General features: G+C 44.8%; 2 protein-coding genes across 4 annotated transcripts in view; one reads left to right on the top strand and one right to left on the bottom strand.

Annotated features, from left to right (window-relative positions):
• Positions 1-26,833, bottom strand: part of oprl1 (opiate receptor-like 1) — a 144,712-nt gene that overhangs the window by 72,052 nt on the left and 45,827 nt on the right. The window contains exons 3-5 of the mRNA XM_039604799.1: positions 9,937-10,024; positions 9,622-9,804; positions 8,534-8,618 (exon numbers count right to left, since the gene is read on the bottom strand). Of these exons, the coding sequence (XP_039460733.1) occupies positions 8,534-8,618; positions 9,622-9,804; positions 9,937-10,024 (356 nt within the window). The remainder of the gene's footprint in view (positions 1-8,533; positions 8,619-9,621; positions 9,805-9,936; positions 10,025-26,833) is intronic.
• On the top strand, positions 1,581-25,366 carry LOC120435356 (zinc finger BED domain-containing protein 4-like). Of its 3 annotated transcripts, XM_039604800.1 has the most exons (6): positions 12,052-12,160; positions 12,551-12,663; positions 12,871-12,990; positions 22,767-22,916; positions 23,216-23,472; positions 23,603-25,366. In XM_039604800.1, exons 3-6 carry the CDS (start codon positions 12,963-12,965, stop codon positions 23,846-23,848), a joined length of 681 nt encoding a protein of 226 aa, XP_039460734.1. In that variant the 5' UTR covers positions 12,052-12,160; positions 12,551-12,663; positions 12,871-12,962; the 3' UTR covers positions 23,849-25,366. The 3 variants fall into 3 exon arrangements, with proteins under 3 accessions (XP_039460736.1, XP_039460734.1, XP_039460735.1); XM_039604802.1 differs by lacking the exons at positions 12,052-12,160; positions 12,871-12,990 and adding an exon at positions 1,581-1,627; XM_039604801.1 differs by lacking the exons at positions 12,052-12,160; positions 12,551-12,663; positions 12,871-12,990 and adding an exon at positions 15,120-16,048.

Genomic DNA, 26,833 nt, shown 5'->3' with positions numbered 1-26,833 from the left:
GGGTAGTGCCTTAGTAAACATGAACACTGCAAAGAAGTGGTATCAGACTGGTTTGTAGTGGAGGAATTTGTTGCCAGTTTCTTTCATCTTTAATCCGTATTCATGTTGTAATGTAGTAGTACCACAATATGGCAGAAACACTATGTTTTGGCACAAATACTTTGATTTGGTATACTTTAGCTTCTTCACCCCTTTTCAGCAAAATTTTCATTTTTTTCACCCCTTTTCAGCACAAATTCCAGCTTTTTGGCTGTTTTCAGAAAAAAACTCTTTTCAGCAGAAACTCTGCTGATTCATCTCTTTTCAGCGCAAGTTTCTGCTTCTTTGCCTCTTTTCTGCAGAAATTCTGCTGATCCACCTCTTTTCTGCAAAACTTTCAGCCTTTTCACCTCTTATCAGCACAATTCTCAGCAGCTTCTGCTCATTTCAGCAGAATTGTCCGTCTCTCCACAACAACTTTTTGCAACTTTTCATCTTTTTCAGCTTTTCAGCAGACAGCTTCAGCGTCAAGGCATCCACACAGCATTTTCGCAGGAAATGCAAATTTTTCTAGTTATTATTATTATTCTCCAGTTTCCGCCTGAAATTTTGCAGCGAATCTCGCCCCGCAGTTTTGAGACAAGCTTCATATATGTTACCTCATTTTGTGCGGCCGGATCTGGAATGGTGTGCTATGACTTTTGGTGTTTATAACTATTATAGTTTTTTAAATATTAATATTTTAGTGAAAATTTTCCCGCGCTCCTCTGCCGAACAGTTTTGACATTAGGGTTACATATGTTAGATCATTTTGTGCGGCTGGAGCTGGACTATTATGTCATGACTTTTGGTGTTCATGACTTTTATAGTTTTTTAAATATTAATATTTTAGTGCAAATTTAGGCCAATTCATCTTTTGGCGCCAAATAAACAGACTTCATTTGTGGTGTGTTGGCTCTCTCTAGTGGTATGCCGGGAGTGGTACAGCCTGTCTACCCTTATTTGGATTACCGTAATGATGACAATTTCAACGGTGCGCACAGCGTCGCTGCTTTCAGGAGCCATTGGAATTTTTAAGGTTGCGCAAATCATTCAAAAGTTACGGTAATGCTTGGTGGAAAACTCAATATCCCACAATTCATAGCACACCTCTGCCGAGTTAAACAATGGCGGCCACCACTTCGTTTTATATGTCTTTTATTCGTGTTTCTAGGTCACAAAATAAGCTTTTAAGATTATTTCAGGCGAGAATGTAGGTGTGTAAACTTCAAATATCTGCTTGTTTTATCAAGACATCCCATATTTAGCGACAGTGCTCTGACTACGTCGGTCCTGCCTGACAGCTAGCCGGCTACCTAGCTAGCTGCCGCACTTGGCTGCAAATGGATAGCGAGGGGACTCTGTCTGTCGTTTCACCTCCCCGGTCTCTCGCAAATGCCCGCATAGAATCGGAGTTACAGCTGGATGTGGAAAAAATAACTGAGTTGTTTGGTGGTGGAGCTACAACAGAGGGCAGCTATCCACCGGTGTGTGACAGAAAGGACATGCCGCCAACGAGACATATGAGGCCGGGCAGGCGACATAACGCGGTGGTCAATCATGGATCAGGGAAAGCGAAGGCAGGAGCGTGAGGTGAACTGAATTTCAGGTAAGAAGTTATGAACTGCACTCTATTTGGGTCAGATATAAACAGAGTTTAGGTGTAGTTTATTTTCGTTGTGCTGACTTTTTACAATCGTACTGCGTGCTAGCTAGCACGACGGGAGTTTATATACAGCTGTGTGCGCGCTAAGTTACTGACGTTGGACTTTATTTTATTCATAATGGTTAGTTCGTAGAGTTGCCGTACAAACGGAATCGTGCCACATTCAGAGAAAATATTACGATTTATTCTGTCGTTACGAAGCCTCCCCTGTCATTCTCTCGCCTGTTGAAACTTCAGTCATGAAACTGATCAATGATCGGCTTTTCTCTCTTGTTTGTTTATCGCGCTAAACAACAGCAGCACGTTTAAGCTTGATCAGCTGTTGTTAGAATCATGGATCAGGGAAAGCGAAGGCAGGAGCGTGAGGTGAACTGAATTTCAGGTAAGAAGTTATGAACTGCACTCTGTTTGGGTCAGATATAAACAGAGTTTAGGTGTAGTTTATTTTCGTTGTGCTGACTTTTTACAATCGTACTGCGTGCTAGCTAGCACCACGGGAGTTTATATACAGCTGTGTGCGCGCTAAGTTACTGACGTTGGACTTTATTTTATTCATAATGGTTAGTTCAGTAGAGTTGCCGTACAAACGGAATCGTGCCACATTCAGAGAAAATATTACGATTTATTCTGTCGTTACTGAAGCCTCCCTGTCATTCTCTAGCCTGTTGAAACTTCAGTCATGAAACTGATCAATGATCGGCTTTTCTCTCTTGTTTGTTTATCGCGCTAAACAACAGCAGCACGTTTAAGCTTGATCAGCTGTTGTTAGAATTCATTTGCTTTTAATTTCTAGTATCAGCTGATGTTTGCTGCAGCCACAGCTGTAAAAACGGCTGTTCCAAACCAGATGTCCTTACTGAATCATCAGAGCTGAACAGGTGATGGAGAAACAGGTTTACCCTTAGGTGACATGAATGAGTTGAAGGAAGTTATGAACTGTTTCTGAGAGACAAACACCAAGCTCATTTTTTTGTGTAGCTGACAGCTGGTAACTGTGCAGGGGCGGATCTAGCAAAGCTTTTGCCAGGGGGCCAGGTAGGGCATTAACAGAGAAAGGTGGACACAAAGATATACTTTTCTTTCTTACTCTCATACAGGGAGTGCAGAATTATTAGGCAAGTTGTATTTTTGAGGAATAATTTTATTATTCAACAACAACCATGTTCTCAATGAACCCAAAAAACTCATTAATATCAAAGCTGGATGTTTTTGGAAGTAGTTTATAGTTTTAGCCATTTTAGGGGGATATCTGTGTGTGCAGGTGACTATTACTGTGCATAATTATTAGGCAACTTAACAAAAACAAATATATACCCATTTCAATTATTTATTTTACCAGTGAAACCAATATAACATCTCCACATTCACAAATATACAATTCTGACATTCAAAACAAAACAAAAACAAATCAGCGACCAATATAGCCACCTTTCTTTGCAAGGACACTCAAAAGCCTGCCATCCATGGATTCTGTCAGTGTTTTGATCTGTTCACCATCAACATTGCATGCAGCAGCAACCACAGCCTCCCAGACACTGTTCAGAGAGGTGTACTGTTTTCCTCCTTGTAAATCTCACATTTGATGATGGACCACAGGTTCTCAATGGGGTTCAGATCAGGTGAACAAGGAGGCCATGTCATTAGTTTTTCCTTCTTTTATACCCTTTCTTGCCAGCCACGCTGTGGAGTACTTGGACGCGTGTGATGGAGCATTGTCCTGCATGAAAATCATGTTTTTCTTGAAGGATGCAGACTTCTTCCTGTACCACTGCTTGAAGAAGGTGTCTTCCAGAAACTGGCAGTAGGACTGGGAGTTGAGCTTGACTCCATCCTCAACCCGAAAAGGCCCCACAAGCTCATCTTTGATGATACCAGCCCAAACCAGTACTCCACCTCCACCTTGCTGGCGTCTGAGTCGGACTGGAGCTCTCTGCCCTTTACCAATCCAGCCACGGGCCCATCCATCTGGCCCATCAAGACTCACTCTCATTTCATCAGTCCATAAAACCTTAGAAAAATCAGTCTTGAGATATTTCTTGGCCCAGTCTTGACGTTTCAGCTTGTGTGTCTTGTTCAGTGGTGGTCGTCTTTCAGCCTTTCTTACCTTGGCCGTGTCTCTGAGTATTGCACACCTTGTGCTTTTGGGCACTCCAGTGATGTTGCAGCTCTGAAATATGGCCAAACTGGTGGCAAGTGGCATCTTGGCAGCTGCACGCTTGACTTTTCTCAGTTCATGGGCAGTTATTTTGCGCCTTGGTTTTTCCACACGCTTCTTGCGACCCTGTTGACTATTTTGAATGAAACGCTTGATTGTTCGATGATCACGCTTCAGAAGCTTTGCAATTTTAAGACTGCTGCATCCCTCTGCAAGATATCTCACTATTTTTTTGACTTTTCTGAGCCTGTCAAGTCCTTCTTTTGACCCATTTTGCCAAAGGAAAGGAAGTTGCCTAATAATTATGCACACCTGATATAGGGTGTTGATGTCATTAGACCACACCCTTCTCATTACAGAGATGCACATCACCTAATATGCTTAATTGGTAGTAGGCTTTCGAGCCTATACAGCTTGGAGTAAGACAACATGCATGAAGAGGATGATGTGGACAAAATACTCATTTGCCTAATAATTCTGCACTCCTGTAAACACCAAGCTCCTTTTTTTGTGTAGCTGACAGCTGGTAACTGTGCAGGGGCGGATCTAGCAAAGCTTTTGCCAGGGGCCAGGTAGGGCATTAACAGAGAAAGGTGGACATAAAGATATACTTTTCTTTCTTACTCTCATATAAAATATTTAGCTTTTATTAAATGCTTATCCGAATCTTACAACCAAAGTTTGTATAATAATACACAAGATTGGCTGTAGACCATTGTTCATCATTCAGAACACTGTGTAAAAATAACAAAAACAAAAAGTGAATGCAAAAGTGCATATATATTTATTTTATGTGTTTGATGTGTGTCGGGCGTGGTCTGCAGTGCCGCTGCAGGGGAGGTGGACCCACGGGTGTAAAGTCTGTGCTCTCTTGGCTGTTTTTGGGTGTGTGTTGGGCTATGAGTTGAAAAGCTACAGCTGCCTGTGTGGGTACACCAACCATGTGTGAAAAGTGGTCCATAACATAATGCTTCAAAGCGTGTTCATGCAAACATTGTTGGGTCTGCCGTGGTACAATGGGACTTCTGCTCATGAACCTGTGTGCACAGCGTCTGCAAATCGGGGCTGTACAAAGTCACTTCATCTTTACCCAAAACTGTAAGCTGTCATCTGTGAGGCGCGAGCGGTGTTTGTTTTTATCATAATTCATGGTGGAGAATGGCTGCTCTGCTGAGTTTTGCTCTCTGTAGCTGTATGAATGGCAAACTACACTGATTACCAGCGGCATAGGCACACATAAAATTTCTTCTGAAATTTTCCCTTTCTAGTTATCATTATTATTATTGTTGTTGTAACGATAGAAATAGTAATTAGTTAGATTACTGAAAATAGTAACTCTGTTAGTAATGTTTCCCATCCCATCATTATTCCCATCACTCATTAATATACTGCAACAACATGGGAATAGAGCAGCTGCCAGAGAATTCAGCATTAATGAATCAATGGTACGGAAGTGGCGGAAGCGCAGTTTTTGGCTTTCCTCATGTTTCAAAATGTGCTTCGTCTCTTCGCTATTACTGTGGCCCGGCATAATTTGGAGATAATATCGCTTGCAGCCGCTGCAATGCTGTTGACCAAAACCGGCGCAGCTTGATGACACCATCAACATGCGCTATCGTGGTAGAGCGGTATACTCAAAATCTCTACCGTTGGCCAAATTCATATCGTTTCTACCATATACCGTTTATACTGCCCACCCCTACTTAGACATAAACCATAATACAAAATGACATCAAAACAGTGGGTCAACTGACCCACTGTTGACAAAATATGAGACTAGACTCAAAATAATTGTGTTCATGTCCAGAAAAACAAATAAATTCAGTTTCATTAACATTTTAAAAGCTTTGCTGAAGATTCCCTACAGACAGCATGTCAGACGTCACCAAAGGAGCCGTGTCAGTGATTAAAGTCCGTCTGAGCCTGACCAGTGCCCAACATTTGCAATTTGTTGCTTGTGCTTTTGGGAGGGGATCAGAGCTCTTCTGAAATTCCTGCGATGGCCGATATGTTGGAGTGCTGTTTTGTGCTCCAGGTCTTGACACCAGACGATGAATAATTATGAGCATTTCCATCGAAGCTAAGCGGCCAGTCAAAACGCCAAACGCTGAAGGACAAAGTGAGGTAAACACTGAAACACATTATTAATGACGAGCAGCAGAGATCAGGTTAAAGAGCACGGACATGCTCAGCATCAACAAAAAGGATTCAGAGTACGTCCAGGGAACGAGCACAGTAGGTTTCATAATTACTGATGTTTGTGCACAGACTTCACCCAGAGAGACACAACCAAGCAAAAACAGCTGAGAAAAGTGAAATAAAGTTTGCTTTACCTGCCCAGTCAGGCCTTCACACCAGGTCAGCACTCATCAACACTCCAGTCATGAGGAAAGGGCTAGCCTGATAACGTCACGCTTTGCTCGGCCATTCACCGTCTGAAGACTCACCTCAGCAGTCCTGATACGTCTCACGCAAAGAGAACAATTTGAGTTGAATCTAACATGCCTGCAGTCGATCTGCAGCTATGCCTCAGCTTTTAATGGAATCAAATGAAAACCTTGTCAGGACTGAACTCAGCACAGTTGACGAGGACGGGAACAGGACCTGATCCGGCCTGACTGAAGCAAACTCGTGCACGCTGCTTCCCGCAGTGCTGTGATGAAGCAGGTTTATGGTCTCGCTCCCAGCCCCTCACACATGGATGCTGTATTGACGATGGCGAGGCGCGCTGACCCAGACAGGCCTAAAGCAGCACGAGGCCACGTGTTCCTGATGAAGTGAGTTCTAATGCTGAACACAGCGTTCGACTCCCTTCTTGGAGAGTTTAACATGTCTGCAGACAAGCTGCACTGATCTGCACACCTTGTTGCTCAGAGTCATGCTGATGTGGACTTGTGATCTTTCATCCGCTAACAGGTTCCTCCTCTGGGAGTGATCACTGATTAGTCTCTGCTGATTGGTGGAGGGTAAACTCTTCAGAGATGCTGCTGAATCTTCTTCCAGCCCGGTGAGCATCAAAAACTCTTGCTCCTGTTCGATGTGAACATGGCAGACCCGTGCACCGGCTTCCTTCTTCTTATCCAAAGTGAAGTTGTACTGGCAGCAGGGTAGGCTGGGCTCCTCCCCTGCAGTATTTTCCACTATCCAGGTTTTTCCAGCCTGACAAGACAGAGATGAGGTCTCTCCAGTGAGTTCTAGGTCTGCTTAGAAAACTTCTAAGCAGAGGCGTCCAAGAGGCCTTCCTGAGCACCCACCTCCCTTTGAAAGGGCACAGTAATTGCTCTGGTGCCTGTATCCTCAGTCTGCTGGTGTCCGGCCACAGCTCGCAGTGACATAAGGACCACAGTCTGACTGAAAAATTACTCTGGTCTTCAATGTTATCTATTATAATATTACACTGATCATCTGATGATGAAATTATTATATAACCTGTTGAACTTTAAGAGTTTAGGTATAAAAACTTAGTGGAATCTGATTTTTCCCCTGTGACTGTGAAAAGGGCCTCCCGGCTGACAAACCTGTGATTAATGAGTTTACCCAGAGATGCAGGGCTGTGGTGCAGAGCTGCTGCTGCAGTGCATTCATGAATAAAACACGACACTGGAAACAGCATCTTTCCTGATCTGCACCGGTACGGCGACACTGACATGCACGTGTACAGGCTCCTTTTAAATGAAAGCCTCGTGTCATGGATTTTAGTTCTGCACTATTTGCTTTATTATTCAGTCAATGTGGTGATAAAGACACGCTGGCATTGGTTAACAGCATTAGTCAGACAGCGTGCAGTGACAGCAGTAAGGAGCAGATACTGATCACACCCTCTCTGCAGGCAGCAGTGTGTAAAGCTGCACGTTACTGTATTTAATTAGGGTTTCATCTTTATGGAAGTATCTGAAAGTGCAGTCTGTGTAGGGATGCTGATGGCTGTGTTGAAGGTTCAGATCAGTGCAGACGGTCCGGCCACGTCTCGCTGCCAAGTACAGCCTTCTAATTCAGCTTCTGCCTCACGTCAGGTTCTTCTTTGCTCCGCCCACTAAGGTGTCCTCAGGAGAGATGAGAGACTGGGGATCTTTACTGAGAGTACTAATCACTACATGAGGCACATAAAGTTCCTCCTGACTGGCTGATCCACACACCCTCCTCGAGGCCTCCTCCATCTTATCCATTTGGTCCCCGAGGTCAAGCGGTGACTCAACAGCTTCACTTCTGCACTGGGCCCTCGCTCCAAGGAGGCAGGACAGGCTAAAGGTTAGCTATAACTGCAGTCTGCATGTTCTAGCATCTGTCCATTTCCTGCTGTAAGCAGAGAAGCCAAATCTTCATCACAGAGTCAGAGATTCTCACTGGAACAGAGAGGAGTGAGGGCGCTGTGCTACAGCTTTAACAGCCATGTTTGACTCGTAGTTTTCATTAGGGTTAAATTCCCCTACAGCCCGAAGCTGTGATTAAATTCAATGCCCCACGGTGCAGGCAGATGTAGCGCTCATGGGAACAGGTCGCTGTAGCTGATGATGATGATGGTTTTATGTGGACGTGGAGCTGTGCAGGACGTGCACATCAGACCTGCAACCCATGGTCCTCAGTGACACTGAGCTGCCATCGGGGCTCAAACACACACAGCCAGCACATGAGGACACACTGAGATGTGTGTGTGCACGCGCATCTGTGTGTGTGTGTGTGTGTGCGTGGCTTACTGTTCTCATGCTCTTCCACATTTCCCAGGAACGTCGCTGGAACTCCGAAGGCGGAGGCCAGCACCCAAACACAGATGTTCACCACCTGAACACATGAAGACATGAACAGTTGAACATGATCGCTTTAATGTTTTTAAGACTTCCACATCATCATTGTGATTTTTACACAAATTAAGAGTCATACACGGAAATTAAAATTTGAAAACAAATTTGTCACATGCTTCAATAAACTCTCCATTTCCACAAAACTGGAATTTTTTGGCAGTTATTTTATATTTCAGGCTTTAAGGGGTTAACAGCCAATCAGCGCTTTATATTTTAAGGTAAAAGCCCACAATAATAACTGTACAAACACATTGGACATGAAAAGCAATTTAATGGCGTCTCAGTGAGTTACAGCTCAGTATTTTCAGCCTCAAAGCAGCATGCTCGTCCTGATAACGTCTATAAAAAGAGTCAAAATAATGTAGAAAACCTCTGAAAAGTTCTTTAAACCTGCATTCTACGCAATGACCAGCAGGGGGCAACTCCTGTGGCTGAAGGAGCCCGTTCTCACTCCCGAGGCGTAACATCCCGACGTTTTGTCACGTCCCGCGGTGTTCCTGAGGAACGCGAAAGGTGACCTTCCGCGTTCTTATGGTACGCGCCGGGTTCCAGGCCTGTTTTTCAGCCCTAAACCTAACCTTATCCCTAAGCTCAACCATAACCTTATTCCTAACCTTAACCAGCACTTCAATGACGTGAAATAGTGTTTTCCGAAGCGCTTTTAAGGAAAAGAGCAAAAATGTGTAGATTGAGTGCAAACAGTTCTCATATGTCCTCAGTTTTCCGATGTCGTCATGTAGGAAAGCATTGGGTGCCCGAAAACGTAATATGTTGACGATTTGTCACCTAGCGTAAAATGTTACGCTTTGGGAGTGAGAACGTGTTGGCTGAAGACAGTTTATTTTTAGAAAGGTCAGGAAAGCTGCTCACTGGTTCATAACGTTTCACTAATGTAGCGAATTAGTGAAATGTTCTCCGCCCTGATAGGAGCAAGACAGAGATATCACAGCGGCTGCGTTTCATAATGGCAGAATAAAATGTACCTTTGCCTTGTGAGGAGTCCTCATGTCCAGCGCTTTGACAGGGTGGCACACAGCCACGTACCTGTCCATGCTCATCACCGTCAGTGTGAAGGTGCTGGTGAACATGTTGTAGTAGTCGATGGACACCATCACCTTGCACAGAGTGTTCCCGAACGGCCAGAAGCCCAGATACAAATCAGTGCCCTGGAAACATCAAGAAAGAAGAGTCTGAGTGTGAAACACACAACTTATCCTGCTCAGGGTCACAGAGCCCGACCTCCTAAAGGAACAGGTGGCTAACCTACAGAGTTTGCACGCGTGCAGATAATGCCGTACCTGGAAAGGTAGCGTAGCCAGAAAGAGCGAGTCAGCCAGTGCCAGGTTAAAGATGTAGATGTTGGTGGCGGTTTTCATCTTGGTGTACCTGAGCGAGAAGAATCAGTTCAGTCAGACACACAAACACACACCTCAGTGAAGCACCTGACAAAGTTCACAGCAGATAACCAAAGACTGTCACCAACCAATCAAAATCAAGAAGGGGAGGGACTTGTGGCAAATTTGTAAAAACATTTGTTTTAGTTTATTTGATTTTTATTGTGGCAGATGTGGAGGAGCAGTCGTTTCAGCTGTTCTCCAATCAGACTGCAGGAGGCATGCGTAGCACTGTGACCTCCCACAGAGGCTGCACAAACACGAGCTTTAGCTCAGACCCTCGCATGACGACGTTTCAAAGCGACATTTTCAAATTTGAACCGTCACGTGACGCACTTTAATCACGTGTGTGTGACTTTAGAGACAGCAGGAGGCGCTGTCAACACAGATAGAAGACAGGTTTGTAACCTAGCAACCCATCTGAGCCTGTAAACGGCGCCTGCGGCAAGCCTCAGCCGAGCGTAAATGTAAAATCAGGTCTAAGGCGGCCGATGAAGAAGCAGAGCCGGGGGAGGGGCATGCTCTGCTTTTTTAACCTTAATTTAGGAACCACTGGGAGGATGGGAGACATCTGGGGCATAGAAGGAAACACATACAGAAGCATGCAGCGGAGACGCAGAGTCATGTGACCTGCGTCTTATCTGAGCGCATCAGCTGCTGCAACTTTGAACCAAGTGAAGAAAACGCAGTGCAGTCAAACCTCCTCCTCCTCCTCTCTGCCCTCAGCTGGTTTTATCCTCGCTCTCTCTCCTCAGCACATCCCCTTCTTTCTTCCACTCTTCCTCTCGTCTCCTCCTCTGCCTCCTTTCCTCTTCAGTTCTCTTATTATTTCTCTAGCTTCGGTTTTAGCTGATGTTCCTCGCTTCCTTTACATCCCAACATCTGTGTCTTTCACTCTTTTATGCTTTCGTGCCTCTCTTTGCCTCCCTCTGATGTATTCCTGCTGCACTCAGCTCTCTGACTCCGTCTCCACCTGCAGCTCAGAGGAAGCCGCCGTTATTAAGTTAAAATCAGGTCTTAAAGGTCAAAACTGAGAGATGAAGATTCATAGACAGCGGCTGACAGTGGGGCTGAGAGAGGCAAAGGAGCGGCGACGTTCAGCCATCACAATATTAATCCAGGGAAATCTTAATTTCTATTCATGTGCTTCTGGATTATTTCACTCTAAAAAATGAATTTACTGCTCCACCTTAAACACCCGCAGCCTCTGCAGCCAGAGAGGTGGAGGAAGAAGCTGCGGGTGGGTGAGGCAGGAGGTCAAACTTCCTGTTTTGACTCTCACTATGGTGATGTTTGGTCTGCTTTGTGTTTTCTCCTCCACCTTTCCACTCTTGCTGCTCTTCACTGCTCCGCCTCTCAGCTCCAATCAGCTGCTTTCATCTCTCCACCGGTTCTCTCGCAGTCTTTCCTCCCTTCCTTCGGTCCTTCCTTTCTGTCTTTCCTTCCTGCCTCCTTCCCTGTGCACACTGGAGTCTTGCCGGGAGCTCGGGAGTCTTCACACAGAATATTTTATGGTGTTCAGCTGAGCTCTCCGCCCATTTTCACATCTGGGCCACATCTCCCCTCCTAACCCTCTCCATCTCCACCTCCTCTCTCTTCTGAAATGAAAAACTGAAATGCTGATTATGAGTTCAGTGCTCGTGGGCACAAAGGAACAGGAGAAAGAGTGACAGGTGAGGCCGGAGCTCAGAGAAGCGTCGGGCAGTCATGTCTTCTCACAAACACACACGAGCATTTTTACAGCGCTGCATTTGCACCGAGTTTCATCAGCTCTGCTGCTTTGATGATTTACTGCAGGATTGTGTGCTTCACTGCAAAAGCACGCTGACAGTAAGAAACACAAGTACTAAAGACAAACGAGTCCTTCGTGCAGCGGATGCTTAAAGAGTGTCCCGAGACAAGATCCTCAGGGATAGCAGGAAGAAACGGATCCATACTCTGCGTGCTGCCCAGAAATGATTCTTTATCAAAACTCTTCAGAATCAGGATGAAGGACAAAGATCATCATTCACTCAGTCCGCCTCTCAGCATCACAATCAAGGAAACTGCATCTCTCCACCAAAGCTGGAAACTGACGTGGATCCGGACCAGAATTCCTCCATCTCCCGGTTTCTCTTCATTTCTTTTGGTGCGTATATCTGAAGATACCGGACGTCTGTAAAGGGATCCAAGCCCGACCCCTGAGAACGTTTCCAATGTGTTTGACAGTAATCCTGCTAACAAACACACACATGTCCTGGTCCCCGTGTCTGCCCGGCCGGCCCTGCAAGGCTACGTGTGTTTGATTACTCTCTCCCTCTTTCTCTCGCCACTCCGCCTGGGCGGAGCTCACTGCGGGCTCCCGCCCTTGGCCCACACACCTGTTGGCCATCAGGCTGCATTTAAGGCTGGGACGCAGACAGTCTCATTGCTGGATGATTGTGCGAGACACGTTAGTGAGCCTCTAGCCTCAGTGAAGTTTTCTCGTGTTAATCTGTGATTCTGTGTAACCGATGTCTCTTGTGTATTGTTTTCCCAGACCCGTGACCTACCCGCTCTGTGGACGTGTGTTAGTTGGAGTGTGAAGAAGAGAGCGAGAGTGGCAGTGCTTCCCCGACCCGGATTTTCCCCACTGTATATATTCTGCACCTGGTGAGTGTGTAAATGACAACACAGTGACACACAGTAGGTCAAATAAAGACCTGAAGAGGTTTTAGTTTCTCAGGGAGAACACAAACCCCACCGACCTCAGTCGGTATCATTCATGACTGCTAATCTCTCACATCTAATTCATCTACATGATACCAAAAAACGGTGAAAAGCTGTGACATTTCCATGAACCTGTCTTTATTCCAAAAGCATGACCCTGCTCTACGTGCACTGAAGCCTGTGCACCAGACGAGGCCCTTCTCCTGCCTCTCCGAGGTCCAGCTGGAGCTCGTGTGTGAAAAATGAAGTGCTCACAGAGACACTGCTGCTGTGCGTATCCCTCATAATCCTGAAACGAACACTTGATCCTGTTAGCGTTCTCTGTGCGTCTGCACTTAAGGAATCTCCAAAACAAGCATGAAATATTTAAGCATCCATCACAGAGGCTTTGCCGCCTCACGCCTCCTCTCAGCTAATTCCTCAGCTCTCACTCTAATTGTCTCCTCACCACTTCTGTGCTCCTCGGAGAAAAAACGAGGCCAGCGTTATCCTCGGAGCCAAGCTAATCCAGCACGCCGCCTCTCACAGCTCTGACCGTGGAGGTTGCTCAGGGCGGGCTGGATTCCTGCTGCACGCCCATCCACCACCCCAACCTCCACCTCCTGATTCGATTCAAACTGGATGCAAACTAGAGAAATGCATTTAAAAAAACGATTTGACACTTCTGTTAGGAATTTACCTCATTCGTGTTTTATCTTTAAATACACATTGTGTTCAGTTTAAACTTCTCCCCAACTCTTTAACCAGTCACGTCTTGTTTGTGCCACAATATAAAAACTTTGTTCACCCGGCAGCTTTTCTTCGTCTGGACTACTGGACAGAGGGAGGTCCATGGCACCAACCTTCAACCATTTCATATATTTTGAAAATGTATAATTTGAGTTTGTGTATCTTCTGTGAAAAAACCCACCACACTTCTGTTGTGGTGGCTGGTGACCCGCCTTCTTTCTCTACGACAACTACAAGCACAGGCAGAGGCTCTCCAGATCAGCATTTAGCCGAGGGTGAAGCAGCACAGATTAGAATTAACACCTCCAGTCATGGTGACGGCTGCATCACGGTTCATGAAAAAGGTTGAAGTGGGTCAGGAGGAGTGGGCGGGAGTGGACGAGTTCAGGTATCTCAGCTTAATGAGCGAGAGGAGAGAGAGGTGTCTGCTACTGAGGCAGAAGATGGATGGATGCATGAGAAAGTGCCGACTCAGGGTGGGCTCATGCTTCTTTATAAACATTCAAACCTTCTCTTAGGCTACACTAATCCAGACACATTGGAAACAGTGTTTCCGTTTAAAAACGCTCCGCGTCCACACTACTGTTTTCAGTCGTTTCCAAACAGTTGTGCGTCCACACTGAAAGCGACTGAAGCGGTTATGTTCCAGTACTGCGCATGCGTGAAGCGCGAGATGATTCGACCTGCCTCATTTCTGTCTGCCGCTTATTTACTTTCCGGCTCTTTGAAACGTCGCGGCAAAATGTCGAGGAAAAGCACCGAGTTTTTTAAACGGACTAACAATGAGGTGGAGTTGTTGCTGTGAGTAACACAAAAGTACAAAGTTGCAAAAGCGAGTGAGAATTAAAGAATTTGAAGAAAAGCTGTCTGGAGCACGTACAGACTGATATTAATCTTTAATAGGGCTGTCAAAACAACTGCTGTGTAATGCCCTCCGCCATCTTAGTTTAATTGGTCACATGACTGCATGACATGACTAAAATGTGTCATCGTTTCCGAAAGCCTGCGGTTACGCTGTCCACACTGCGACGCGAAAACGGCATTTTCAAATGTATCCGCTTTCCTTGACCAAAAACGCTGTCTCAGCGTGGACGGAAGGCCAAAACGGAGGCATTAGTGTGGACATGGCCTGCTGTGATTGATGACAGTCTTTCCTTTAAGCCACACACTGTCCGCCTATTAAAGAAACTGAGGCTGAAGTTGGGCACATCATGTTTCTCTTTCACTTCAACAAAAAGACTCGATGCTGCCACTTTTTGACTCGGTGACATCATTTACACGAAAGCCTCTGCTCGCTCTCTGCATCTGTCAGATTCATCCATGGTGGGACATTAAGATTTAGAACTGGCTGTAAACCTGTGACACACCACTGTACTCTATGTTCTCCGGCTGACTGGTCCTTGTTGGTCTCACACTGGATGGCTCATCATATTATTTTATCTATTTCTGGTTGACTGCCCTCTGATTTATCAGAGTACACGTTACACAGTTTGGTGATAGAGTGCGCTCTCAGGACATCATTACATTCGTCGTTCCATCGGTTCGTGCAGAGGTCGGAAAGAAGGCGTTCTCCTTCTCTGCTCCGTCTTGATGGAATACCTTACAGAAGGACCTGAAGCTCCTCGATTTCACAGACTTCCAAAGACGTACAAATGTTTTCATGAAAAACTTGTCTTTGACATGACTGTATACATTTTACTGTTGTTTGTTTGTCTGGAACAGGTCCCTCCGGTACATGACACACTGAGGCTCAATGGGACTCAGTTAAGCTAACCGCATTAGCTGCATGTGTTTGGACTGTGGGAGGAGCCTGGTGTACCTGGAGAGAACATAAACTCCACCCAGAAAGCCAAGATGATGGACTCAAACCCACGACCAACAGTACTAACCACCGCGGTTAAACCACGTGGTTAGTACCTGCTGTTGGCTGACTTGTGACTGGACGATAATCAGTGATCAGCTTTGGTTTTCAGGTATTCTTCAGAGCGCCCCAGTCTGTTCTTCATTGTGCTGAAGACCGCTGGGCGGCGGGACCCGCCTCCTCGCTCCTGTTGCATTGGCTGCTCATTGTTGTACTAATAATAAAGGAGACTTCCCCTGCGGTGCCATCGGAGACAGAAAACATCACGCAGCCATGACTGATGGAAGTGTGACGAGTGTCCTGCCTTCTGCTCTATTAATAATTTACGTCGAGTTGAATTAGAGCAGCTGGAATAATTCAAACCTCTGTGTTTTTGTTGGTTTCCTCTCTTTGATTGCTCGGTTCTCTCTCGTTGCTCACCTTCATATTTCCTCTTCACCTTTCCCCTTTATTTGCATGAGCCCATTATCTTATAATTAATAAATGCAATTAGACTTGTGAACCTTTCAGCAGACACACTCGCAGCAGATAATGAAATGTGCTGCTGCTGCTGCTGCTGCTGCTGCTGCTGCGCGGCGAATAAATGTCGATGATGATCGGATCTGCACACAGAGGATGGAGCCTAACCTGCCATGGTGCGAGACGCTCTTCCTGTAGATGTTCCTGCGATGGTTCAGCTGAAGGACGAGGCTTTGCCCTAAGCTCTGATTCAAAGCCTCGGCCAGAAGGACTGCTGAGGTATGATGGCACTCAACCCCAGTCTGGTTCACTTCCACTCCCATCATGAGTCACGAGTGCACGCAGACATGCACGAAGGGCTGCAATGAGTCATCGAGCAATTCCAATAATTCGATTAGAAAACACACTTCTTTGCTCTGTTTAACACGTGGCTCTGTAGCGCTACTGTCACCGTGGAAACATGAGCAGGAGCAGTGCATGAATGAAAACAATTACGCACACTGGCGCGTGAACATGGAGGCAAAGAGGCAGAGCCATCCCCATGATGCTGAGCTCAGGTTCCTGTGACCAACATTACAACCTTCACTGTGTTAAAGCTAGCAGGAGTCAGCAAACTGTGACGTGAAGAAAAGTTAACTCTGAAGCTCCGCCCACTAAGGTTGGCTGATATGTAAACATTTTCTAACCAACATTCGTCAGTCCAGTAACCGAAGATAGGCGATATATTCGCACAGGTGACTTTTTGATGAGCGGAGTGATGTAATCATGCATGGACTGATTTGTGTGTTTAGAATTTATACGTTTTGTTTCGAGGGAATTTTTGACCTTTTCTTGTTTGTTTCAGTATTAATGTAGACACTTACTGGGTTATTTATTTATTTATTTGTGATGTGAAAGATGTAACTGAAAGATGTAACTTTACATCAGAGATTTTTTTTAGTGTTCGGTGGAAGAAATATTTTGATTTTTAACTGAGTTTTTGTTGAATTGTGTATTTGTTGTTTGGTCGAGTGTGTAAGACAAACACAGTTAGAGTGGAAAAAGAAGCCAGTCTCTCTTTGCCTCCCTCCACACCACTGTGGGTTTTTATTCAAATCAAATGCAGCCCTAATTTCATCACGTAAAGGCACCGTCTAGACCTCAGACTCAGCAACACTCTGACCCAGTGACAGTCAGCAACAACACTTGGACCTAATGACAGTCAGTCCAGTTTGCTTCCTCTTTCTGAAACTTGCTTCTGGGCAGGAGGACATTAAAGCTTTGTGAGTGAAGGCTGAGCAGCTGATGGCCGAGCTCTGTTGATGATGATGAGTGGCCGATGAAGCAGCGGCTCTTAATGTATGACAGGATGATTCAAAGTGTAAATAGAAACAATGAACGGTTTGATGGTGCTTGTTCTTCGAAGGCTGTCCTCGTCTGTGTGGTTCCTCTCAGACTTCACTTCTCTCTCTGCTTCCTCTGATGATTCTTTAATCCACTGAGCCGTTTGGCTTCAAATATTAATAATCACTGAATTATTCACACACTACCAATCTGTATGTGTGTGTGTGTGTGTGTGTGTGTGTGTGTGAGGAAACCACAGAGACTGAAACGCTCTTGGAGAAACTTTGATTTTGTGAGTTTTTCTCTCTGCTCCAGTTCCAGTTATCAGTCATGGATGTGATTACATATGATCACAAATCATTCTTCCAATATTCACAAGGCGTGCTCCACTTCTGTTTCCTTTGATAAAAGTAAGGAAACACTCTCACATTTATCTTTTACTGACAAACTCAGGGTTATGGACTGGAGGAGGGTGTGGTTAACATCCACCTATTTCTAAAGAAAGGACACCTCTCATGACAAACGCAACACCAGAACACAAAGTTAACAGTACAGCCTCCCTGTCGCCCCTGGTGCTGGCCTGGTGGAGTCACCCGGTGCTGAACCGGTGGTGTCACCCTGGTGGTGTCACACGATGATATCACACGGTGGTGTCACATGGTGCTGACCCGGTGGTGTCACCCCGATAGAGTCACCCTGGTGGAGTCACACAGTGCTGACCTGGTGGTGTCACCCGGCTATAGCAGATGCTGTTGCATTTGTGCCGATGGCTCTGTGGATAGATCAGGTGGACGTGCCAACTAGTGCTGGGCGATATGACGATATATATCATGTGGACGATAGAAAAGTGTCTATCGTGCCATTTGTATTCTATCGTTTCTAATTTTAAAAATTAATACATAAAAAATAAAATTAAATAGCCTGGGGGCAAATATATTAATGTTGTTTTGTCACTATTCATACTCTAACTTTATGCAAGAGAAAATGAAGTATAAAAAAATGATATTTTTCGGCGAAGAAATATCCACAAAGAAACTCCGTCTTGTGGTTTTGCGACATGGTGCTGCTTTACGTGCACCCGGATTTGCGACATGCTCAAAACTCTAAACGATGGACACGCGACAGGTTGCAGTTTCATGCCCGGACATGCAACAGGCAGAGACAGCTACACAGGCAGCCCAAGAAGAAGCACTTTTACCGAAAAGAGGGGGTACATCTGTGATTTGGTAACTCCTGTGTGTGGCAGGAGGGGATGGGACACACACACACACACACACTGCAGTTAGGGTCAGACACAGAGATGGGCAAACAGGAATTAAGCTCTGAAACAAATACTTCCCAAGAGAAAACTGTAGGTCCGATCACAAAAATTCTTTCACCGTGAGTGGCAGGAACTTCCAGAATACAACATATTAAATTTTCATGCCTGTGGAGTGTATTATACTGACGTGGTGACAGTGTAAAGACACCCTTCGATGTTAAATTTGAGCTGAAAATTGAGAGTAGTTTTTGAATGGTCGTCTATGGGGGACAGAGAGGGAGGAGGCTGCGCTTTGATGGCATTTGTGAGAAAACCGTAAATCTGATCTCAATGAGGAAGACACTGGATGAAAGAAGACAACGATAGCTACGTTTTGATGTATAAATTATAGATGTAGGGCAAACTGTTTGGGTGGGACAGGACAAGAAACACAAATTTTTAAAATTATTCTCCACACTCTGGTTTTATGGCAGTTGACAGTAGCGCGAACATTCCGTGAAAATCTTAATTTTCCTAAAACTTAAACTGCTCTTGTGAACCAACAGTAAAAGACATCGCAACGAGGATTTGGACAATAAAAGTCCAAAATCTTGTGACCCGTTTAAAGTTTAAATGATGTTTCTACGACAAAGTATGGCAGAGCGGTAGGCCTTCAAAGTGGCCTGTGTTGGTGCCTTTTTTCGGGCCCTTCCCCATCGAAATGAATGGGGAAAAATGGGGTCTTTTTTGGGGAATTTTGGGAAAACCGTGCGACGAATTCCTACCAAGAGTCATAATAATAGGAATAATAAATCTGTTGAATAGAAATAAGTGTGCCATTACATAGGCACACTTAATAATTCTCCCGTTCATTGATCTGAGCATGCGCAGAATGATCCACAGCGCTCCTTTGATCCTTTGATCTTCTCAAAGGTCAATGATCCTTTGATCTTCTCAAAGGATCATTGGGGGACATCACATTCTCTCCACACACACTAAGTCCTTAAATAGAGGTCCTTTAACAGTTTAGACAAAGCTAACCTTTGCATTTAAATACTTCAGAGATTTAACTTTTTTGAGCTTTAAACCTCCAAAGAAATGTCACAGGGAACGTCGAATAATCCATCTGGAAGCAGAGATCAGTCAGACCCAGTGCAGCGTACGGCAGTTGAAGTTCTAAGTATTGTTTTAAGTGAACTCATGGACATCACTGAATTTAACAGACGCCTCAGGCAAGACAACAGACAACGCAGGCAAGAGATCATTCAAATCAATCGAGAAAATGCACAACTCAATCGAGAAAACACAGAACTTGGGCAAGTGATCACACGACTCAGGCAAGAGAACGCAGAACTCAGCGAAGCGATCAGACAACTCTGGGAAGAGTTCGATCAAGAAAATGTAGAACTTAGGCAAGTGATCACACGACTCAGGCAAGTGATCACACGACTCAGGCAACAGAACGAAGAACTCAGGCAAGAGAACAGACGACTCTGTGAAGAGATCACACAACTCAGGGAAAGGAACGAAGTACTCGGAAATGATATCGGATGGCTCATTGTTCTTTCTGCAGCTGCTTTCTGGGTGGCCTCTTGGTTTTTCGGCTGAAGGGAATGTCCTACTCTGTAGGGTCATGATTATTATCATGACACTCTGTGGGGTCATGATTATTATCATGACGCTCTGTGGGGTCATGATTATTATCATGACCCCACAGAGTGGGGATCGCTTGCGTGTGCTTGCATGCACACGTCCCATCAACAATTGTGGATTGTGGTCCACATACACAATTACAGCTCTACTGTAATTGTGGATGTGGACCAGTTACCCTTTAAAAACAGTAATGATCTTTTCCAGCCACAGTCCACCTTCATCCTGGCGTTGTTCCCGCTGGTGCAGGGTCCGCTCCTCAGCAAAGGTTTCTCCATTTGGTTCTGTCCAAGGCGTCCTCAGGTGACGCGTTGACGGTCTTAATGTCTTCCTTGATTTTGTCCATCCACCGTTTTTTCGGTCTGCCTCGAGGCTGGTGTCCGTCTGGGTCGATCCTCATAGCGGTTTTTGCTGAGTTCTCATCGCTTCGAATCACGTGTCCATACCACCTCAGGCGGGATTCGAGCATCTTTTGAACTCGAGCCAGTCCACCGACCTGTCATAAATACGCTGTGCTCTCCTTTATGTTTGATTTTATTTTGCCCCTCACCTCCCAACCAGTCATGGCAGAAGACTGCCCCTCCCTGAGCCTGGTTCTGCCAGAGGTTTCTTCCTGTTAAAAGGGAGTTTTTCCTCTCCACCGTTGCCAGAGTGCTTGCTCATAGGGGATCATTTGATTGTTGGGGTTGAATTTTTGGATTTCATTTCATTGGCTTGAACTGAAAAACCTAAAAATTCAGCTGAGGGGTTCACATAGTGGAGAGCACTACATTTGTTAACTGCACTTTTTTTATTTGTAGTTTTTGTAATTCTTCCTACTACAAAAACTACAAATGAAAACAAGGCAGTTAGCAGCAAATGAAAATAAATAAAACACATTTAAAAAAAAATCTGCTACTGCTCTGTGTGTTTACTTCAGTGAACACTGTATGTTTTTGTGTTAGAAGATTATAGATTGTCCAAAATATCCTACACCTTGATGTTAGTGGGGCTCCAGAGGCACCAGCAGCTTCAAATATGTGTTTGCTGCTTTGTAATGGCCTTTTAGCAGCTGCTCTCTTAATCGGATGTATTTGTCCTGCAGAAACCTTCCTCGTTGAGCCTTTATCTGCACGAACCCGTGTGTGCTCTGACTCAGCCACAGATCTCCTAACGTTACGGTGATCACGATTAAGTTTTCATGAAATATCTCAGGTTTTCACTACGTGTCCAAGGCATTTAGCTATTTCACACTTTTCAGCAGCAGAGAGATCCTTTTATTTTTCCATATTGTTAACTGTCAGTTTGTTCATTTCCTCAGTGTTCTTTAGTGTTAAAGTGTTAGAGTGAAGCACAGCCATTTCTAAAGTGTCTGCAGGCACTGACGTGTCCACAGACGTGTGGATTTGTGTGCTGCTGTGTTCACTTGTGTGTTTTTGTGCACTCGGGAGGACGGTACCTGTCTTGTCGTCATCTCGTAGACAAATATTTGACAACGTCTAGAAGTGAAGTCTGAGTCGCCGTCCAAACGTCTGCCTGCAGCACAACCTCCGTCTCTCAGCGCTCAGCATGCACGCTGAAAGAGCCCTCAGGTGAACTTCTCTCACCTGCATAAACACTTTGCATCGGTTTCTCGGCTGCAGGTCCATGAAGGCACTTTTGGAGGAATATTATGGTCTGACCTTCATCCTTCAGGGTTACATTTTGGGTTCAACAGCACTGACACGGAGCAGAAGACGCCCATTTGCAAGCTATGCTATAAAACTATTCCCGCGCCCGATGGCAACACAACAAATCTCTTCTATCACCTACAGAAGGCCCACGAAAAAGAAGACTCAAGAATCCAGAAAATCCGAGCTAAACCAAGCTGTGGAACAACGGGAGCAATTTGGGAAAAGAAAAACTATAGCCAGCCAACCCGTTCTCACTCCCGAGGCATAACATCCCGACGTTTTGTCACGTCCCGCGGCGTTCCTGAGGAACGCAAAAAGTGACCTTCCACGTTGTTATGGTACGCGGTGGGTTCCAGCCCTGTATTGCAGCCCTAAACCTAACCTTATCCCTAAGCCTAACCATAACCTTATCCCTAAGCCTAACCATAACCTTATCCCTAAACCTAACCATAACCTTATCCCTAAACCTAACCATAACCTTATCCCTAAGCTCAACCAGCACTTTAATGATGTGAAATAGTGTTTTGCCAAGTGATTTTAAGGGAAAAAACGAAGATGTGTGGATTGAGTCCAAACGGTTCTCATGTGTCCGCAGTTTTCCGATGTCGTCACGTAGGAACGCGTTGGGTGCCCGAAAACGTAATATGTTGACGATTTGTCACCTAGAGTAAAATGTTATGCTTTGGGAGTGAGAACGTGTTGAGCCAGCCGAAGATACAGCAGTCTTTCGCACAAGGGACGCCGTATGAGACAATGTCCCAGCGCCATAAACAAATCACAGAAGCCATCTTGCGTTACATTTGTAAAGGCATGGCCCTGTTTACGTAGTTGAGAAGGACAGCTTTCGTGACCTCGTCAAAGTCCTTGATCCGAGGTACGTCATGCCCGGTCGTAAGCACTTCAGTAAAGTTGAGTTGCCTCGCTTATATGACGCATGCCGGGCCAAAGTAGAGAAGGATGTTTGCAGTGTCATGCATTATGCCTTGACTACTGACCTATGGACGAGCAGAGATGCGCACACACACTAGTTTTACTAACATATGATATGCATGTTAGTAAAACAAATATTTTCAGCTACTGTTCTGGCTGTAGTAATTCTGAGTCACTCCTAATTAAGAATTAATGTGTCTAGGTCTGAGAGATACACTGGAGTCATGGGAATTGCAAGAATGCCACCTTGTCTGTGTCACCACGGATAACGCCACTAACAACATCTCTGCAATGGAACTGAATCAGTGGGAACGGCTACAATGCTTTGGTCACCGCCTACAGCTAGCTATTGGTTAGTGTAAAACAATCTAAAAATGGCTTAGTGTAATATTGTGTTGACAGTAGTATAGTAGCAACAAAAATATTAGTAAATCTAAATTAGATCAGCCCATGTACAAAACATTATTGAACAAGTTTTATTTATATTTTATTTTTTTTGCCCGTCACAGTAAAGAATGAATTGTGATACTAGCTGCTCACAGTATCCAATTATTAAATCAATTCATAAGTAATTTACGTGATACATTATGATAAAAAATAAAGTTGCTGTCAAAATATGTTATAACATACTTTTTTGTTTTATTTCAACAGAGAATGCTCTAAAAGCTCTTACACCAGTATCTACAAAACAGGCTGTGGAACGAGCAGTTGGAGTGTGTAAAAAGGTGGCGAGTGCCTTCTCCAAGTCATGGAAGAAAAAACGTGAATTGGCCAAGGCGCAAGCGGTGCTGGGCTTGCCTCCTCATCAGCTCATCACTGAAAGTCCTACAAGATGGGGCTCGCGGCAGATGATGATAGAGAGGTTCCTGGAGCAGGAGAATGCTCTTTCACAGGTTGCAGACAAGAAGGTGAGACATAGCCACTGGACATTGTACATTGATTCTTTTCATTTTGGATTCTGATTATGTTTGCAGCCTAGATTCAACACCTCATGAAAGTAACCTTTTTTTCCACTTTCTTTTTTGCTATTTGACTTAGACAAGACATCTGGTGCCAAGCTGGCAAGACGTGGCATTGCTAGAGTCCTTGAACAAGGCACTGGGTCCACTGTTCGAGTTTACTGACGCTTTGTCAGGGGAGGGCTACGTCAGCGTATCTTTTCTGAAGCCAGTTCTGCACCTCTTCAACAACGAAATCCTCAATCAGAAGGATGGAGAGACAGAGCTCACAAAAGCAGTCAAAGACGGTATCCTCAAGTACCTCAATGAAAAGTATGATGACTAGCTTGGATAAATCATCTCTCTCTCGCCTTCAGGCAATACAAAACGCAGCAGCCAGACTATTAACTCGTTCTACCAAACGTGTTCACATCACTCCCATCTTATATTCTTTACATTGGCTCCCAATAGAGTTTAGAATTCGCTTTAAAATTCTTGTTTTAACATATAGAGCACTAAATGGCCAGGCCCCAGATTATCTATCCAAGCTTCTTATAAAATACACTGCTGCTCGTCATCTCCGCTCACAGACTCAAAGTCTCTTAGTTGTTCCCCGTACACGACTGAAGACAAAAGGGGACAGAGCCTTTCAGTCTGTTGCACCAAGGCTGTGGAACAGTTTACCACTACAGTTACGTTTGCTTGACTCTGTGGATTGTTTTAAAAAACAGTTAAAAACTTTTCTGTTTAAACAAGCCTTTTGTTGATCTCTTCATATTTTATATTTTTTACATTATTTACATTTGATCTTTTATATTGTGTACATTGTCTATCGATTTTATTGTTTATTTTAATATTTATGTACAGCGCTTTGTGATTGTCTATCTGCGAAAAGCGCTTAATAAATAAAGTTTACTTACTACTTACTTACTTACCATGCCACCAACAACCTCCTAGACATGGCAACACTTCTTGACCCACAGTTTAGGACAGCCTACATCAAGGAAGAGAGGGTGGAGTTCATAAAGATGAGAGCTGCAGCAGAGCTGGTGGACATGGTGGGAGCAACAGCACCAGAAAGTGCACAAACAGCAGCAGCCTCCAGTTCACCCCCAGCTGCTGAAGATGATCCAGAGCTTCCCCGTCCCACAAAGAAAAAAAAAAGTTTAGGTAGCTATTTCAAAAAGGCAGGTCAATCCACCACCCACTCCCAACCCAGCAGAGCATCCATTGAACTGGAGCTCTCCATGTATCTTCAGATACCTGGGCCTGACTCAGAGACTGACCCACTGTGGAAGCAGCATGAGACAAACTTTCCATTGGTGGCCAGGCTGGCCAGAAAGTACTTGTGCATTCCTGCTACTAGTTCTTCATCTGAAAGGGCTTTCAGTGCGAGTGGGAACATCATCACATGTAAGAGGTCAGGTCTTAAGCCAAACACAGTTGACCAACTAGTCTTCCTTGCACTCAACCTGTAAATTCAACAGTAACATATCTACTTCTGCAAAGTAGCCATTTTCTGTTTTCACTTTAATTTATGGTTAATGCCTTAAACAGAGTTCTGTTCAACCCTGATGCTTAATTTTGTCACTTTATATTGGTTTGCAAACTTTGCAGTACAAGGTCACAGATTTCAGAAAGTTAAGAAATAATTTGTTTATTTTTTATAGCTGAACTTTTGTGCAAATCTGAGTTTTCTTCTCAGAAACTTGAAACTGTTGTGCACTTTAAGTTTATTTTGACAATTCATTTTAAATGTACGTTTTGGAAAAAAAATGTGAAGGCCACAGCTGTTTTCATTTGATACATTTATATTAAAATGTATGTTTCTCAATTGTGACAGTTCCGTTAAAAGTCTCTTCAAAATAAAGTTGGAGAAAAGTGAGGGATGACATTTGTCAAACTTTTCAGAGAATAACTGGAAACATTGTGGTATATCGTGATATATATCGTTATCATGATATAAAATAATTCATATCGTGATAAATATTTTTTCCATATCGCCCAGCCCTAGTGCCAACGATGTGAGCCGCTCTCACACATTGTGCCATGTGCTGAAGCAAACCTGAGGCTGATCTACGATCACAGGAAAGTGCACACGTTCAGAGGAGTTTACAGGAGGTAACGCTGCCTCCGAGAAGCAGCTGCATAAACAGCACTGTGCAGTCCCTGCTTTAATGACACAGTTCATAAAGACGTATCTGCGCCCTGACTCACTCGAAGCTTTTTTATATGCCTGTGTATCTTCAGAGGAAAGAGCTGTTGAAGGAAAGCCTCTCTCAGCGACAATCACAGTCTAATTCACGGCTGGCAGCTGCTGCAGAGGTTCACAGTATCATCATCCCTCTCCTCGGGTCACAGCATCATCAGCCATGTTCTGAAAGAAAGCCATGCAAAGGATCTACAATTATCTCCACCCTGCTGGATTGGAGAGAGAGGGATTACTGAAGCACGTCCCACAGCAGAGAAGGCTTTTCCGTGTTCTCTGAGGATTACACTGCTCCTTTTGAGACTTTAGGACCTCTCCCACTCATTTCTACACAGCTGCTCTCTGTGCAAAACACTAATAGTATTAGACCAAGCAGCCAGCGTGCATCACAGTGACATAAAACAGATGCCTTTAATGCCTCTCAGCACTCTCTGCTTGTAGCAGCACATACACTTTATCCATCCTCACAATGTTCCCGATGGATTCAGTGATCCCAGGTCGTATACCGCCTCTCCACAGACCTCTGGATCTGCTCCTGTTGGCCTGTCCAGAGGAAAACATGTGTCCTCTCAGGGTGGAAGAGCTCCTGCCAGAGCCAGGACACCCGTCAGAGGAAACTCCTTCCTGTCACTCTCATTCCTTCTGCCCTGCCCACAGCTGTGCTCACAGCACAGGGGTGAATGTAGACTGCTCAGTAAGTCCACAGCTGAAGGTCAGCAGCAGCATTGCGTGCAGGAAGGAGGAGGAGATGGGCTCCTCGCTAATCCTGTAATATTACAGATTATAATCTCGAAACTTCTTCACACGAGTTTACCTGTGAAACCTGCATCTGAAGGCGAGGTGAAGGTGGTGTGGCTCCAGAGGTCCTGTCATTTTTAAAAATGTTCTCCCACCGGTGAACTCCACCGCTCTTCATCACGTCCCTGTTTAGAGCTGCTGGAGTTCACTCTTCATCTTCACAGTTATATCTTCAGCCTGCTCTGTAGCTCACCTGCTGACCTCTGTCTAACACCTGGCTAAAGAGCCTGCAGAGAGCAAGACACAGAGCTGTGCCTGCTTGTGTGCAGCATGCTGAAGCAGTGTGTCTTCTGTCTGCCATCAGGCCCGAAACTGCAGCTCTTA

The sequence above is a fragment of the Oreochromis aureus genome, linkage group 20 (assembly GCF_013358895.1).
Source record: "Oreochromis aureus strain Israel breed Guangdong linkage group 20, ZZ_aureus, whole genome shotgun sequence".
NCBI classification, from domain to species: Eukaryota; Metazoa; Chordata; class Actinopteri; order Cichliformes; family Cichlidae; genus Oreochromis; species Oreochromis aureus.
The sequence above is the reverse complement of the archived record's forward strand: the minus strand, read 5'-3'. Positions and strand labels throughout refer to the sequence as shown.

Coding starts and splice junctions, on each gene's coding strand:
- LOC120435356 (XM_039604800.1), top strand. CDS start 12,963: ATGAAGTGCTCACAGAGACACTGCTGCT. Junction 12,991..22,766: donor CTCACAGAGACACTGCTGCT/GTGCGTATCCCT, acceptor TAATGTGTCTAG/GTCTGAGAGATACACTGGAG. Junction 23,473..23,602: donor CACAGGTTGCAGACAAGAAG/GTGAGACATAGC, acceptor TATTTGACTTAG/ACAAGACATCTGGTGCCAAG.